Here is a 16640-nt window from a genome sequence, read left to right as displayed (position 1 = left end):
CTCTTCCAGGAAAGGGAGCCCACAAGGCTGGAGGAGGTGGGATATGCCCTTTCCTTCTGCTTCCTGTAAGACGCCTGCATCATCTCAGTGACTTCGCTGAGAGCAGTGACGTGACAGAGCTCACTGCCACCATCCCTGACCCTGGTGCGCTGGCTGCACTGCTGGTCATTGATAACAATGCCAGTGTTTGTGCAGTCTCCACTATTTGCATTGCATTGTGTTAAGCACTGTGTGTATACACACACACACACACACACACACGTATATATGTATATGTATACATACATATATGTATACATATATGTATACAAATATGTATGTGTGTGTGTATATATATAAATATCACCTTATTGAGTTCTGGTATTAACTCTGCAAGACAGGTGTTCTCTTCCCATTCTAGGTCAAGAAATGGGTTCTGAGGAGTTAAGTGGCTTGCAAGCTAGTTGTCAGAGCTGAGAGTCAAATCTAGGTCTGTCTGTCTAGCAGGAGCTCTTTCTGCCTTTTCATGCATGGGATGGAGGAGGAGAAAGGGGCAGGGGCTCTTTACTGTGTCCCCATAACCCTCTCTTTCCTTGTATAATTGGTTCACCCATCTGCAAGTGTCCTTTTCTTCATGGGTTGGGCAGCTGAGCCCCAAAAGGGGTGCTCTTTGGCTGTGTTCAAGTTTCCTGCCTGCCTGCTGACCACCCCCACCCCACACCGGCCGGAAGCTGCGGGCTCGCCCCAGCCTTCTCAAGAGGCACTAGAATTTGTCTCTGTTCCATTCGTAACGCACACAGGTCTGGGCTATTAATCATGCCACAGGCCAGGCCGCACAGCGCCTCGGAATAATGAATTACCCAGCTCCTGCCAAAACGAGTCACACCATGGCCACAAAGGAAACTTATCTCTCCCCGACTCTCTCCCCATCTTGTTCCCCCCCTTCCCTTTCTCGTCTCCTGTGATCTGTCTTGCCAGTTGTAATTGGAACATTTTCTCCCGTATTTAAGTTCTGAAGTGTCTTTGGGACTTGCTAATGTATCCAAAGGCTTAAAACAAGTCCCGTCAAGGACGTTTATTGCTGTCTAGCATGGGCAGCTAAGCGTAGCTTACAAGCAGCTCTGGGTATATATGGCCAGGAATATAAATGTGCCTTTTGGAAAGGAAGAGAACCCCAAGGGGGGAAATGTGTGCGTATGTGTGTGTGTGTGTGTGTGTATTATATATTATATAAAATATATATGTGTATTATAAAATATATATAAAAATATGTGTATTATATATTATATAAAATACACACACACACACACAAATGTATTTATTTATTTATTTATTCCTAATGATGATATCAAACAAGGGCTTAAAGAAGAAGCAATTTCTGGCCTGGTCATGAGACAGAGGTTGCATAGGACTTGGGAGAGTCACACACTCCTAAGGGATTGTTTTGGGACTTAAGGGGGAAGCTGCCTAAGAGGGGAATCTAAGGTGATGTGTCCTGAATAAGAGAAACCTCTCTCTTCCCTGACTTTTGCTGTTTCCTTTGGGGGTAAACCAAGATCACCTAACAGCTGGGACCTCTCCATTTTTCTACTGTCAGAATTTTTCCCCTCAAATTATTGCTGTCTACATATTATCACTAAGGAAGGCTTTTGGCTGTTCTTATGTTTCTTTACATCATCAGAAGTCTAGAGGCAGGCCGTCCAAGGTTGGTGTAGTCGCTCATGGATAAAACCCAGGCTCCTACCATTCTGCCCTGTTGTTATTAATTTGTTGACTTACTGTCTCATGGTTGCAAAATGGATGCTGTAACTCTAGATATCATGTTTTTATTCAAGGCAGTAAGAAGTGGGAAAGAGTTGTCAAGACGTCAACTGTGTTTGTCACTCATAGCAAGAAAAACAAAAGCTTTCCCCAAAGCTCCCAGAGGATGTCCACCTGTGTATTATTGGCCAGAACTACTTCTCATCCTTACCTATCCTCCTTCGCTGCAAGGGAGTCTGGAAAAACAAGCTTAGCTTTCCTACGCTCTGAAGTGGAGGCAGCAAGGGAAATGGGGACCGAAAAATGCTTGTGGGGTTAACCAACAAACAAGGTCTGCCACAACCGGAGAGAGGGGACTCCTAGAAGAATGTATTGGGCAAGCACAGACAGCTCACCTAACAGTGGAGAAGAAGGAAATTCATATGCTTGAGCTTTACTGTGGGCCCGAGACTGTGCCAGGCAGCAGACCCGTGTGCATGCATGTCCCAGTAGCTCTGTTGTACACTGAGCAAGCTAAGCTCTGAGCGGTGTTCTGCGGGGAGTTAGGAACCTGGATTTGAATGCAGGTCCATCTGACTTCGAAGACTGTTCATGCTGCCTCTGGGAAATTGAAGCCAGTTTCCTAGCACTGGTTTTTCAGGTGCCCCTCTGGATCTCAGCACCTTTGTTGAGTCTCCAGCACCTTCATTACCTGTAAATGAAGTAGGAATTTGGAACAATTCTTTTATGGGCCCCTCATAAGTTTCACTTATAAGATGAGTACTCGGGCTTTTATGTCGTGATGACCGTTAAAAGAGAAGCGACCTGGGGGACAGGAGACCTGGCTCTGCTCCAAAGCCAGTGCTGAGTTGCTCTGTGGTCTTGGGTACATCCTTTCCCCTTGTCTGTGAAATAGGAGGAGGGAGATGCCCAGCGAGGAGTCCAACAGTCTTAGAACACAGGTTTTGCCCCTTTCCCTCTTGCGTCTTTCATTTGTTCCTTCCTCCAACAATTATCTCTTAAGTGCCTACTGTGTGCTGGGTGCTGCTCTGGGTACTTGGTATAAACTAGGCAACAGAACAAAGATCCTGCCCTCACGGACCTTGTGCTATATCCAGTCTGTGTGCGCTGGGGCCCGGGACACAAACAGTAAACATAACACGGTATAGATTAGGAATGAGTAAATTACACAGATGTGAGAGGGTGATTCGTTCTCTGGGGGCACAAAAGTGGGAAAGGGGATGAGATCTGGCAGGAACTGAGGAGACAGTTGGGGGTCTCCACTGAGAACATGGCATTTGAGCAAAGGCTTTACGGAGAGGAGGATGTCAGCCAGCACACAGTTAGGGTCATGGCTGCAAGCAGAAGGGAGAGCTAGAGCAAGGACTCGGAGCCAGATGTTTGCCTGGATTTTCTGCATGATTTCTCCCCATCTGAGGATTGGCCTGGAGCTCTTCTCTCCTGAGCCCTCTCATTTCGAAGTGTTGGCCTTCAGTTGGCTTTCAGACCCACTCAAACTTCCAGGAGTTGAAGGCCACTTAAATTTGACCCTCCTGTGGCCCTTAGGGACAGAGAGCCTGGCCACCGCCTCTGAATTTGTACCTCATTGCACATGAGAGAAACACTTGATTTCTGGAGATAGAGGGAAAGTGATAGAACCACCAAGTCCTAGAGATATTGAAATCCTATCAAAATAGCACAGCCTACCATCTCCAGTCTATTCCTGCTGTGTTTCCTGTTTAATACCTCCTGCACCGTGAGTGACTCAGTGGTTTTTTTTCCTTAAAAAAAATTTTTTTTTTTTGAGAGAGAGAATGAACAAATGGGGAAGAGGGTTAGAGAGAGAAGGAGAAGCAGACCCCCTGCTGAGCAAGAAGCCCGATGTGGGGCTTGATTTCAGGACCCCAGAATTACAACCTGAGCTGAAGGCAGATGCTCAACCGACTAAGCCACCCAGGCACCCCTGACTTGGTGTTTCTGTCATTTTGTCAAATGATTATCTAGGTTGATCAAACCTAAAGCCCCAGGTAGGAGAGCGTTGTGTTCTCTGCTTTACCAGTTACTGCTCCTGAGTCAGCGCACAGTAGGGGCATGGGCTTTCCCCATTAGCCGCCGCGAGGCCTCCCTAAGCAAGGCCAGGAGCCCCCAGGAAACCTCAGTCACTTGCTGGGCTGTGCAAACATGTGTGTATGTGTGTGTGTGTGTGTGTGTGTGTGTGTGCGTGTGCATGTGTGATGACAACTTTGAATACATTTTGAAAAGTAACAAAGAAAAAGAACAAGAGTTGCCTTCTTGAGTTGTGTTCTAAGCACAGAGGTGACTTAGGATCTGAGAACAGTGATATCGTGCAGGTGTGTTATTATCCCGAGTCAAACTGAGAACACGTAACATGTGAACTGATTGATAGGCTCATGAATTAAAGGAATCTCCCCTTAGTCCTTGTAGAGGGTTAGTGTGTGTCCCAGACACCTACTCTAAAGTAGATGACACTTCAGGCAAGAGGCTACACCCCTCCCCCACCAGAAAGCCCCCTGTGGGCATGTGCGGGTCTCCGTCCGGATGCTGAACAGGGCTGGGTGTCACTCACAGGGTGCTCAGAAGTTTAGTTCTGGTTAATGGCTCAGCATGGATTTCATAGTCCCTTTTCTAGGTATATCTCCTTTCTTGTGGCCTTGAAATTTGTTTGATGGGAAGAACAAGGAATCTTAGCTTTGATCTCTGTGATCTGCGAGAGGTTAGAGGAGAGAATTCAGAATGACATACAAAATGCAGGGTATATTGAAAATGAAAGGAGAGTGAGATTCTTCATCAGGATTGTAGGCCATTGAACCAAATTTCACATTGTATGACCTTACTCAGTGTGCAGGGGCATTGAAGCAGCAAGCTTCCTTATCTGGTTTCCCCCTTTTTTGATTTGCTCCCTCTTGTGCAATCCCTAGGGACAATCCCTAGGGACAACATCCTGAGGCACAGAGGAGGAGAAGCATGCTGTTGCAGACTCAGATTGTACAGGAGGGGGTAATGGTACCGTCTAGAAAATTCTGACAAGAATGTAAAAGTCAGTCTTACCATAAGAAAGAACTTAAAGGTACAGGCTCTCTGTTTTGCATATTGCCTACTTACAAGATCGAAGATATTGTTCATTCATTCAACAAACATATCAAGCACGTGCCTGGCTCTGTCCTGGGCACTGGAGATTATCAGTGAATGGCACCACCCAACAGTTTCCCTGTCCTCATCTCATTTGGTTAAACCGTCTGAAATTGCTGTCTTCGTAGGTCAGAGACAATCCACTAAGTACACATCTACTATAAGATTCAGCCATTCTACTCCTAGGTGTTTACATTAAAGAAATAAAAGCCTATGTCCATACAAAGACTTGTACGTGAACCTCTGTAGCTGCTTTATTTGGCGTAGCTCAGACTGGAAACACTCCAAATGTCCATCCACAATGGATAAACAAATTGTAGTAGGGATAGCCACAGGATGGAAGAGCAGTTGGCAGTAAAAGGGAACGAAGTACTCCCACACACTGTCCATTACATTCCAGAGAGAAATGGAATGATTGAATGTCTGCAAAACTTCAGAAGCTGCAAACTAGCCCACAGTGACAGAAAGCAGATCAGCGGTTGCCTCAGAGCAGGAACTGGGTCAGGGGACAGCAAGGGCAGGAGGGGAGATTTCGAAGGAGCAAGTACAACGTTTTGGGGGGTGCTGGGTATATTTAGTGCTGATTGTTTGATGGTTTCCCAGGGGCAGATGTCTCCAGACTTGCCAAATGATACACTTGAAATATAAGCAGTTAATTCTATGATAATTATACCTGAATAAAGGTGTTTAAAAAAAAAAAAAACAGTCAAATCATACCAGTTTCATATGGTTCGATCCACAGATAAATTTTGGTGATCAACTCATTTCTAAAACCTCATATTCATTTTTCATATATTTACTGAAAATCCGCGGTGTGTCAGTCAGATCATACCGTGAAAGATGCTACCCACAAAAAGTAAAAAAAAAAAAAAAAAAAAAAAAAAAAAAAGCCACTTTTAAGCTTCCTGGATGAAACGGGTCCATAGAGGACTGGCTTTCCTGCAGGGAGTTCTGGAGTCGTTAGCAGCTGAAGCAGCTTCCTCTCCGTCTCCTGCATTTGTGATGTGTGTGCCTTCGTCTCTTTCAGAGTGACCTGTGGTCGTTGGGAATCACCGCTATCGAGATGGCAGAAGGTGCTCCCCGTAAGTACCCTCGTCCAGGTGCGATCTGTCGCGGGGCTGCTGTCCGCGGACCCTGCGCCTTCCCTCCCAGGTGCCCGCGAGGCTTTCCTTCCGCTACGCCGAGCCGGCTGTTGGTTGGAGCTGGCGAAGTCATCTTAGCGCCGTCAGGAATCCGTTCGTTTCAGAGCCGCGCGAGGATCTTGTGTCGAGAGGGGAAAGAAGGAAAGGGAAAAGGCACTCCGGGAATGTGGGTTGTTAGATCCCGCGCGTCCTTCATTCTTGATCTGCTCTTTGCTCGGAGCAGAGATGGGGCGGACGCGCAAAGCCCGGGAGCTCCAGCGCAGCACGAATCAGAGCCAGTTCCCAGCGCGCGATTACGCAAACCCTTGTACTCGGTGGCTCTCCCTCCTCGCATGATACTGCTGTTCGGATCTTTAGGTGTGAGGCCGAGTGGCCGAGGCTCGGGCCGTCGGGGACGGTCGGAAGGCCTTGCCCTCTGGCGTGTGGGTGCTGCGGAGGGCCTCCAGCAGCCACGTGCTGCCGGTGACCTCAGGCTCCGGGGACTTCCCTGCAAGAAGCCAGCTCACCCAGAGTCCAGCTGCTGTTGCGGCCCCCGGGGCCCCGCTCCACCCCACAGCCAGTGTCCTATTGTGGCAGGGATAGAAGGCAGGCCTTTTTCTCGAAGACACAAACTCTCACCCCTCAGGTCCACCGCTTCCTTTCCTCGGTCTAGCACACACTTCATCTGCCTTGTCCACCTCTCGCTTTCACTCCGATCAGACTTGTAGAGCAATGCGACAGGTGTGCCAGCCGACCAGGCCCCTTCCCCACTGGCTTTCAGGCAGGAATTCTCCCTGGAAATATCTTCTCACGTGGTTAGTGCTGCCTTGGCCTCTGCTTTCCAGAGGACCTGACCCTTCTTTGCCTGGCAGGTCATTCTGCTCATAGGGCTGTTTATCTTCCCATTATCCTAGGCTTTGTATTTCTCACTTTAGAGTTGGTAGAATTCATCTGTAGCGTGATTGATTTGGAGTGTCTGTTGACAAAATTCCCTTCATTCGCAATGCTAATAGGCATTTATGAATCAGAAAAATTGTATATTGCAGTCCAAAATATTATTCTCATATTATCATTCTTGATGAGTAGTAGAGGGGGCTAAAAATAAATGTCTACTCCCAGAATCCTTTAGTTTTTAAGAAGACTGTATTCTTACTCTGGACAAAAAGGAAAAGATGGCCCCAGAGCTTTGAGAAGTAAACTAGTGAAATATTTTGATTAAAATAAGAATGCGTGAGTGCTTTCTCTCTAAACCATAATGCCGTGTTTACAGGTTGAGATATTTTAATAACTCTTCTACCAGAGCCTCTTTGCCTCGATCTCTCTGTTCTTCCTGGGGTCAGTGAGCAAACAAACAAACAAACGAATAAAACCCAGAAACAAGCCTGTCATGAAACTTGAAAAGCCATGAGGATATTTGGAAATACAGAGAGAAAGGTGTTCTGGTCTAGTGCTTTAGACTCTAAAAAATCTATGCGGATAGCACTGCATGTGTATGAATCTTCAGTGTGTAAGAAATGGCCCATCTAGCTATCATTTTATGACTTAGGCTTGTACAAATTAAGAATAACCTACCATCTCCATTGTGGTTGTCACCCTGATACTGTTCACTCTGAATCTGAGATGGTTATTTATAGCAAAGCAAAGACTTTGACCCTTTAACTTGGTTTCCTTACATATGAAATAGAAGTAGAAATGTTAACAGTGGACAGTTGATATGCAAATTTAATGAGACATCTGTGATTCGACATCCGCTCTGTTGAATGCTCCGCACATAGAAGCTTGGCAGTCTTCTGACTTTGCTCACTGGGCCTGTGCGGCCTCAGAGCTGTTCGGACTGGGTTTGGCATCCTAACCTGAGCTGGCCCTTGCTTTGCCCTCTTGCAGCTCTCTGCGACATGCATCCCATGAGAGCCCTCTTCCTCATCCCCCGGAACCCAGCGCCTCGCCTGAAGTCGAAGAAGTGGTGAGTCTGGTCTTCTTTGGGGCTTTGCCAGTCCTAGGGCAGGGTCTTCCTGCGACGCTCTCTTGGACGAGCTCAGATCCCTTAGGTCCAGCTGCATGATGAGACCAACATATACCAAGACCTGGGGGGTGACTTTCCGTGGGTTATCACTCATCTTAAAGCAGGTATTAAGTACCTACTATTTGCGCCGCACGTCTTGATCACCACACCGTCAAGGTAAGGAGCTAGTAGCTAAAGTGAGTCATGGAACCCAAGTAATAACATGAAAGCTCTTGGATTTATCAGCCTCCTAAGAAATAGCTTGTGTGACAGCTCAAGACATCTCATCAGAGAGGGTGAGAGTTCCAAGAGTCAGCTGGCCAGGTTGGCTGGCTTTTCTTCTACTCCTTAACATGGTAACTTTGTTCAGTACATACACACACCTGTTAACGTGAGGGATGATTTCACTGGTCTGTGCATAATTATTTGTAACATTTGTTTTTATTATCACTTTCCCTTTATGACACATGGTACTGGCTTCTTATTTGGGGCAGTGATACAAACTTCCCATTTAATAAAGTTATTCACATCAGAAATTGACCTAATTTAAAGAAAAATACCAAGTGGTACTAGGATGGATGATGGAAGAGTCCGGTTAAAAGTTGTGTTGGTAGGGGCACCTGGGTGGCTCAGTGGTTAAAGCCTCTGCCTTCGGCTCAGGTCAGGGTCCTGGGATCAAGCCCCTCATCGGGCTCTCTGCTCAGCAGGGAGCCTGCTTCCCCCTCTCTCTTTCTTAAAAAAAAAAGTTGTGTTGGTAGAGGGGCTCCTGGGTGGCTCAGTTGGTTAAGCATCTGACTCTTGATCTCAGCTCAGGTTTTGATCTCAGGGTCATGAGTTCAAGCCCCGTGTTGGGTTCCAGGCTGGGTGTGGAGCCTACTTAAAAGACAAACAAGCAAACAAAAAATGGTGTTGGTAATATACGACTGACTCGAGTTTGGGAAATACAGTTCTATGGGTTACACCAGAAGTTGCAGTTTTGTGTGTACGTATATCAGTGTCTTTGTACCTTATCACTGCATAACAAAAATTCATGGCTCCTTTCTTCCCCCTGTGTATATGGTGTATCCTGAGACCTCCCAATACATTCTTGAATCTCTGATTGCCCTGGCCTGGGGCCAATTCCTGGACCACTTAGGATCCCCTGTCTTTTTCTAGAGACATATTCTGGGCTGTTAGAGAATGAAGGCTCAAGACCTTTCTGCCCCTTTTCAGACTCATGATCACTTCACGATCACTGTGGACTGGGACCGGGACCGTTATGTTTCTCCCCTTCCCACCCACAACCTCACCCTCCGCTACACAGAGAGCAGTCTAAATCAAACAGTCACCTGGTAGTGACATAGCAACCCCGGTGAGACAAGAGAAAGGCACACGACACAGGGAAGAGAGGGAACCAACCAGAGGGGCCCGGCAACCCCGAGTTGCCGAGGCGAGCGGAGGAAGAGCTTGAGGGTTGCTATTGGAAACGAGGGAGGGGGGAGCAGCTCTGCTCCTCCTCCCTCTGGAGGGTCACTGTGTGAGCCAGTCATTCTCTCCCCAGCAACAGCCTTCCATTGGGCACCTGTACGGCACATGACCCGCAAGGCCTGGACACCCTGCTTCCTCCCTTCTCCCCAGAACAGGCTCCCTCTGAAAGAATTTGTCTCGGTTCCTTCCCAGGAAGCACCAAAGCCCTCTGCTAGCTTTCTGCTTGTTCTTCATGCCAAGTCTCTCTGCCCCCCATATACACCCTGTATATAGTGGGCTTTACTTACCCTGTACCCGCCCTCCCTTCCCGCTTCCTGCTGGACAGATGTTTCCGGGGTTCAGCCCACAGAGGACAAACTGCCGTCCACACGTATGTTACGTTTGGTCAGCACATTGTGGCCACACGCCATGTCTCGGGAACATTGGTATTAATTACCAACTTTTAGGAATCTGGGGACTGAGCACCACATTCAGATATCGGGCCTTTTGTGCAAAGATGAGGCACTACTGTCCGGCTGAGTTGCTCCTACTTCTTTTAGGGTACCAGGTGGCCCTTTTGCCCAATGCCACCTCTCCCCAGCTCTGAAGCTGGAGTCTGTTGGTCACTGTGCTTGTCCTGTTTTCCTCTTATCCTGGGCCTGTACTGTCCTTTGCATGACCTCTCTGTTCCCTTAGCAAAGTGAATGAACAGCCCCTGCACTGCAGTTTGGGATTTTCATTGATCCCGCTCCCAAAAAGTGCAACTCTGCATTGACCTTGTTTGAGAATAAGGAAAATACAGGCTGACTTTTCTCCTTCTAACCTTAGACAACAGGAAATAATTCTGGTGGTGTTGCCAGGAGGTGGGTCAGTCTAGGGACAGTGAGGAGGTCAGGCCTCCATCTCACCCAGCCTCCCTGACTCCGAAGGAGAGCCAGTGAGGAGTGTGAGTGCCGCACTGCCAGACAGAGGGGAAATGACTTGGCTGTTGGAGAGAGTGAGTGGGAAAACAGAAGCCCTGGTGAAAGACTCTTTCTCACTCAGAACCTGGCCTTTATAAGATGGCCATGCAGCCTATCCACTCCGCCGCACCCCCCCCCAATCCTTGCAGTCCCTGCCCCGGGCCATAGGAAACCGGATGTGGCTCCCAATTCTCCGCAATAGAATTCTACTTCTTTTTTTTAAGATTTTTTTTTTTTAATTTATTTGATGGAGAGAAAGAGACAGGGGGAGCAGGGGAAGGAGAGGCAGGCTCCCCATGGAGCAGGGAGCCCAATGTGAAGCTGGATCCCAGGACCCTGGGGTCATGACCTGAGTTGAAGGCAGATGCTTAACCAACTGAACCACCCAGGCGCCCCAGTGGAATTCAGCTTTTTTAAGTGAAAATATGTAAGCGCTGCAGAGTACTTTCTTGAATAACCAGGTCCAAAGCGATTTAAAATAAGTTAGGGTTTGCTTTAATATACCCTAGTGTTTGGGAGGAAGTGAAATATTTTAGCTGTTTTCTTTCATTTTTTAAGGGAGAGGATCCCTCTCCCCGCCCATCAAGAGAAACAAAACTCCAAAACTCCAAAAACTCCAAAACTCCAAAATGTTCTTTCCGTGTATTTTCTGGCTGATGAATGATAGCGGAAGTACACTATTCTCAGGGAGTGTATCAAAGCACCGCCAAAGGGGGCACCATTGTGGTAGAGACGGGCCGTGAACTCTTCACAATAAGCATTGAGTTGAGTGTCATTTCCAACTACTTGCAGAACCTACAACAAACGGGACATAGAAGGCATATGTGTGTTGTAGACTCAGTAATTTCTATGTGTGTGTGTGTGTAATACATATATATGTATTTTATATATATATTATATATATATATGTATACATCTATATATAAATATATGATTTTAACCACAACCCCCAGCCAGATGCTCTGAGTCCTCAGTTCTGCAGCTCTAAGACGGAGGCTTGGGTGGGTTATGTTCCTTGCACAAGTCTGTACAATCCGTTAGTTTCCCAGGTTTGTCACCCCTGTTCTCTCTACTGGATCATCCGGTCTCTTAAGTTCAAGGTTTTGACTGATAGAGAATGGGATACTGATCCCTTAGTTGAACATTGTTTTCCTGTGCTTTAATATTAGGAAAAGAAAGGCAGGAGCACTGCTCTTTGCCCCTTCCTTGTTGGCAGGGGGCGTTGGGGGAAGTACCCACTCACCAGAACCTGGCCCTTTCTTTCCCCCCCATCAACAAGATGAGGAGAGGCCTCAGTGCCGAGCAAGTCATGTGGTCAGGGCTCCTGTCAATGCCCAGGTGGCCCAGCCATTCAGTAATTAGGTCTCTGAGAGGATTTTAACCTCAGCCGAATTAGAGGCCAAGGATGCTCTCAGCTCCTGTCTTCATGTCACCATGGGCAAAAGAGTGGTGAACTGGGACTCCCATTTCCTCCTCCTGTCTCTACACATGGCCTGACTCCACCCACATGGGCCAACCATCTCCTTCAACATAATTCCTCTCCTTTCTGTTCCCACCATGCTCACCCCCGCTCCCTGCCCTACCCAATGGTACAGTTTCCCACAGGAGCTTCTGGAGAAACACAGGGATAACTTCATTCCCGTAAAAGAGGGTTGGTCTGTTTCTTTTCCCATGCTCTTTCAATATGACGATTCTACACAGGCAAAGAAGTGCTTGACGGTGATCATTAGAAAAATCGTAACTGCTTCTGGGCATTAATACAAGTCTGTTGAATCACTGACCTCTACCTCTGAAACGAATAATATCTTATATATTAATTAATTGAATTTAAATTTAAAAATTAAATAAATAAATACAATGAATAAATACATCTCTAAAAAAAAAAAAGAAAAATCTTAAGTGCCTGTCATTGGAAGGAGACATGAGGTTCCTTGGCCCAGCACACTTGTGCTCCAGATGAAGACCAGAGGCTTGGTGAGGTGAACTGGCTTAGCCAGGCTCCCAGGCTCCTCGTTGCTAGATCCTACCTAGAATCCTTGCCTTCTGCTTTCACTCCAAAGTTTATCGTCCCTCCTACTATTTTATGAGACACCAGTTCTGATTCTTGGTAGGTTGTCAGGCACTGTTCTTTGTTGTTGTGTTTTTTTAAAGATTTACTTATTTATTTTTAAGAGAGAGCAGCAGCACGGGTAGGGGGTGCAGAGGGAGGGGGTGACAGACAGACAATCTCTAGCAGACTCCTTGTTGAGTATGGAGCCTGACGTGGGGCTCCATCTCACAACCCTGAGGTCACGACCTGAGCTGAAATGGAGAGCCCAACACTCAACTGATTGTGTCGTCACCCAAGCACCCCAGACACTTGTTTTTTAAGAAATTACAAAGTTATTTGTGTGTGTGTGTGTTCTAAATGAAATAATAATAATAGAAAGCAAATATCAGAAAATACTTCAAATTAGCTGAATTTTCTAGTAGTAATGTGACTGGACTTTGTTAAAATCAGAACAAAAATTGCTGCACAGATTTTTTAAATTAACCTTTTTTGTGTGGTCTCCTTGGAGATAATGGTCCCGTTGACTCTTCCTCTAGCATATCTAACCCAAATATATATGAAATAATTCCCTTTAAGAACACTACACTATTCGGTTCCACAGAAGTTGAACTTCAAATTTCTACCTCCAGCCCTAAAGGCAGAGAGATTCCCATTGTTTAAGCCTGGTGATGATCAGACTTGCCGGGACCTTGTCAACACAGCGATGGTAGTAGTCGCAACAGCAAACATAAGTACAGGTTATGATGTAACTGGCTCAGCGCTAAGTATTTCCCATGTGTTCATTCACTGAATCATCACAGCAGACTTTTGAGAGAAATCCTAACAATATCACCATCAGCAACCAGAGAAACTGAGGCACAGAGAAGTTAAATAATCTGCCCAAAGTCACACAGTTAAGTGATAGAGCCCAATGTAGAGGAGAAGGGTCGTTCTGGGCAAATGCAAATTCGAAAACTCAAACTACATTTAGGGAGTCCCAGGTTACCGAAAACTTTTAGACAGACTGGTTATAATGATTAATGTGATAATCTTTCAGGCATGTTTAATTCCTCGAACACAATTAAATATAAAAGCCAAGAAACTCCAGGAAGATAAAGTGTTTGGTGAGGCTGGTTTTAGATCCAGGACTTCCCACTGTAAGCACCAAACATGAACTTCTATGTCTCCAGGCCAGTCCTGGGGGAATCAGTGTGATTAATCTTGGGCATTTTTTTTTTAAAGAGACAGAGCTAAATTCCCAGCAGCAGAGATGCAAACAATAAAATTATAGAAATGTACTTTAAACCTGTTAAACCAATTGGGAAATAGTCAAGTGGTGTGCAACTGAGGGGGAAGGGTTTTTACTTTTAATTAAACGTGTAATTAAGCATATTGATTCTTTGGTCACACTAACTTAACTAAGAGCCAATGAATCTTTCTTTGAAGATTAGTTTTAAGGAAGGATTATTTTCTCTTCAAATGATACCATTTTAAGAAGACATGAGACATGAGAAGACATGAGATATGAGAAGACATGAGCTTTGTGGTCCTGCACATCTTGGCCCAACCTTTGGATGCAGAGTTATTCTCCTGAAGATCTCTGAAGGTCCCTTCCCACCAGAAGAGGTGGCAGAAGGAGGGCTCTGTACCGCAGTTCGTTCTGCTGAAGTCTGAACACACCCTCCTCCTAGAGATGCCACTGCCTTGTTTTAGGCGTCGGTATTGGGGAATGGAATGTACAGTTTTTCAAACCTGGATCTCCTGTTTAAATTGGGCGTGATTTCTTTTATTTAGCACCTTCTAATTAATAGTTGAGCACTTCATAAAAAGAAAGCACTTCCTTCTAGTTGCAAGCAGGAAAAAAAAAAAGCCTTCATTTGCATTTCTCCTGAATATTTAACAGTTCCCTGTCTTAATTTGTTTTTGTTTTTATGTTCTCAATACTGATTTTTCTATCTAGAAAAGCGCTGTGTGGAATTTGTCTGTTTCCTCATGCGGGTTAACCTTGTTCTCTTCAGGTTATTCCTCAGGCCAGCCCGTTAGTCCATGAGACTTCCTTCCCACAGTCTCTCCTTAGAGGGTGTCACGTTTGTGCCTCCACAGATTTGGCTGGTAGGCCTGAAAAAGAAAGCGTATTCAACACTGTGTCCTCTCCAAACCTCCCTTCCTGTCCCTCACAAGCACAGATTGGAAAGTAGCCATTTCGCACACTTGTCCGGAACTCACATCTGATAACCATGGGGGCATTCATTCGTTCATCAAGCGTCTGGGGGCAGGAGGGGTACTCTGGCCAGAGATGACTCAGGCCCGTGGGACACTGGAGACTGCCAGTGTGGAGGAAGCCGGGGGCCATGAAGGACACACAAGAAGGTGTCTACAGTGTCCACCCTGTTATAACTGTTTTTCACAGTCCACAGGGCGGCCGGAGTGACCCCAAGCATAGCTGGGTGCATCTACTTCTATGTTAAATAATTTAAAAGCTTGAAGTTAGCTTAGAAATTTGGGGAGGATAAAAATAGGAATAATTCAGTCCTTTAAAATCACGGAATAAGATGAGAAACTGCTTTGACCTGGGCCGAAGGGGAGAGTGGTGCATCTGTGAGTGGCCTCTTGTATTTGAATTTTAAATAACGTGCCCACCGTTGTGTTCTGCGTGACAAGGACAGCTTTCAAGCCTGCAGTCTGTGCGGAGGGCCTGCCGGCCAGCCCAGGCAAGCGGGCTCCTGGGATCGGCTCGTATTACTCCATAGCACTCCACAGGAGGGCGACAGAGAGCACAAAATGGATTCCCTCCTGCTCTGAGCAGAGCCCGGGCAGCAGAGAGGGCCACTTGAGTTCCCTTAAGGCCTCTGAAGGTGATATGCCAAGCTGCCAGTGGAACACACCAGAAAGGCATGCTATATAGTCGTGAAGTAATTATTTATGATGCTGGACAATTTCTTGGAACTCTTAACAAGAACATGCATGCCCAACTCATGAATCATAGCTAAAGTCCACCGTTGTTTCTACCACAGTGTGGACTTCCTCCCCTGCTCATTGCCGTGGTGTCTCTCACCAGCTCTCCCCTGCCCTGGGCCTCTCTGGCACAGGGTTTATCTTTGAGGAAATAGTGCCTTTCTAGAGGGAGATAAGTGCACTTCTGGTATGAACTTAGTCCCTAAATTTCCAAGTCCTTAGGTTGATAAAAAACATACACATACACCCTGTTCTTATTAATTAGAGAGCAAAGTGCAAAAGTAATTTTGAAATCACCAGTTAGAAAATTTGCTTAACCAAGTTCACTTTACCAAGTAAGAGTCTTTCTCATTTCTATAAAATGTACTCTTCCTTACCTACCCAGCCTTGATTTTGCTCTCCTCCGGCTTGCATTTTCTGCCTCATCAAGACAGCTTACCTCAGTGTCTCCCGATGTGTAGTGTGCTCAACCCCAGCCTTCGTTTTTCACCCTTTCCTGCCTCCCTGAACTGTCTTCCCAGAGTGATTTCCTCTTCCTTCTTTAAAGCCCAGGTCAGGCTCCCTTATTACAACATACCTTCCAGATATGAGTCTCATCAAGGTCCTTCTCTTCTCCGATTCCTTTTGGTCTCATGGGTGATATTACACATAAACTGTGCAAAAATGGTCTTATGCGTGTAACTCCCATACATTGCCTGAACTGTGTGCTGTTGGTGACAGTGGCTTTGAACCCCATTTTGCCTAATAAAGTTCTAGACGTACTCTGTGATTGGTTGATCCCTGTGTTGGCTAATGGAACCTATTTTCTTCTTTTCATGGTCATGTTTTAGAAAATGGAAGTTTGGTTTTTTTCTTTGGATTGTCTTTTATCTGTGGATTCCTCTCTTTCATGTGGCAGGTCAAAAAAATTCCAGTCATTTATTGAGAGCTGCTTGGTAAAGAATCACAGCCAGCGACCAGCAACAGAACAATTGATGAAGCATCCATTTATACGAGACCAACCTAACGAACGACAGGTCCGCATTCAACTCAAGGACCATATCGACAGAACAAAGAAGAAGCGAGGAGAGAAAGGTTAGAAGCACATTTGTATCTCAGCAAAGGAAACAAAAGAGGGAGCGGGCCATGGGCTCTCAGTATATTTGGAGGTGGCCGTGGGGGTTTCAGATAGGCCTGCATTATTCTTTCGTGTGAAGGGCTGCCTCTGGACTCGCAGCCCGTAGGCATCAGTGGAGTGAGACTGTGAAGTGGAATCT

At 46.2% G+C, this 16640-nt stretch overlaps 1 protein-coding gene across 5 annotated transcripts in view; it reads left to right on the top strand.

Annotated features, from left to right (window-relative positions):
- Window positions 1-16640, top strand: part of TNIK (TRAF2 and NCK interacting kinase) — a 388557-nt gene that overhangs the window by 271310 nt on the left and 100607 nt on the right. For all 5 annotated transcript variants that reach the window (XM_044251788.1, XM_044251786.1, XM_044251789.1 and 2 more), the window contains exons 8-10: window positions 5897-5951; window positions 7875-7953; window positions 16283-16458. In XM_044251788.1, the coding sequence (XP_044107723.1) occupies window positions 5897-5951; window positions 7875-7953; window positions 16283-16458 (310 nt within the window). The remainder of the gene's footprint in view (window positions 1-5896; window positions 5952-7874; window positions 7954-16282; window positions 16459-16640) is intronic.

The sequence above is a fragment of the Neovison vison genome, chromosome 6 (assembly GCF_020171115.1).
Source record: "Neovison vison isolate M4711 chromosome 6, ASM_NN_V1, whole genome shotgun sequence".
Classification (NCBI taxonomy): domain Eukaryota; kingdom Metazoa; phylum Chordata; class Mammalia; order Carnivora; family Mustelidae; genus Neogale; species Neogale vison.
The sequence above is the reverse complement of the archived record's forward strand: the minus strand, read 5'-3'. Positions and strand labels throughout refer to the sequence as shown.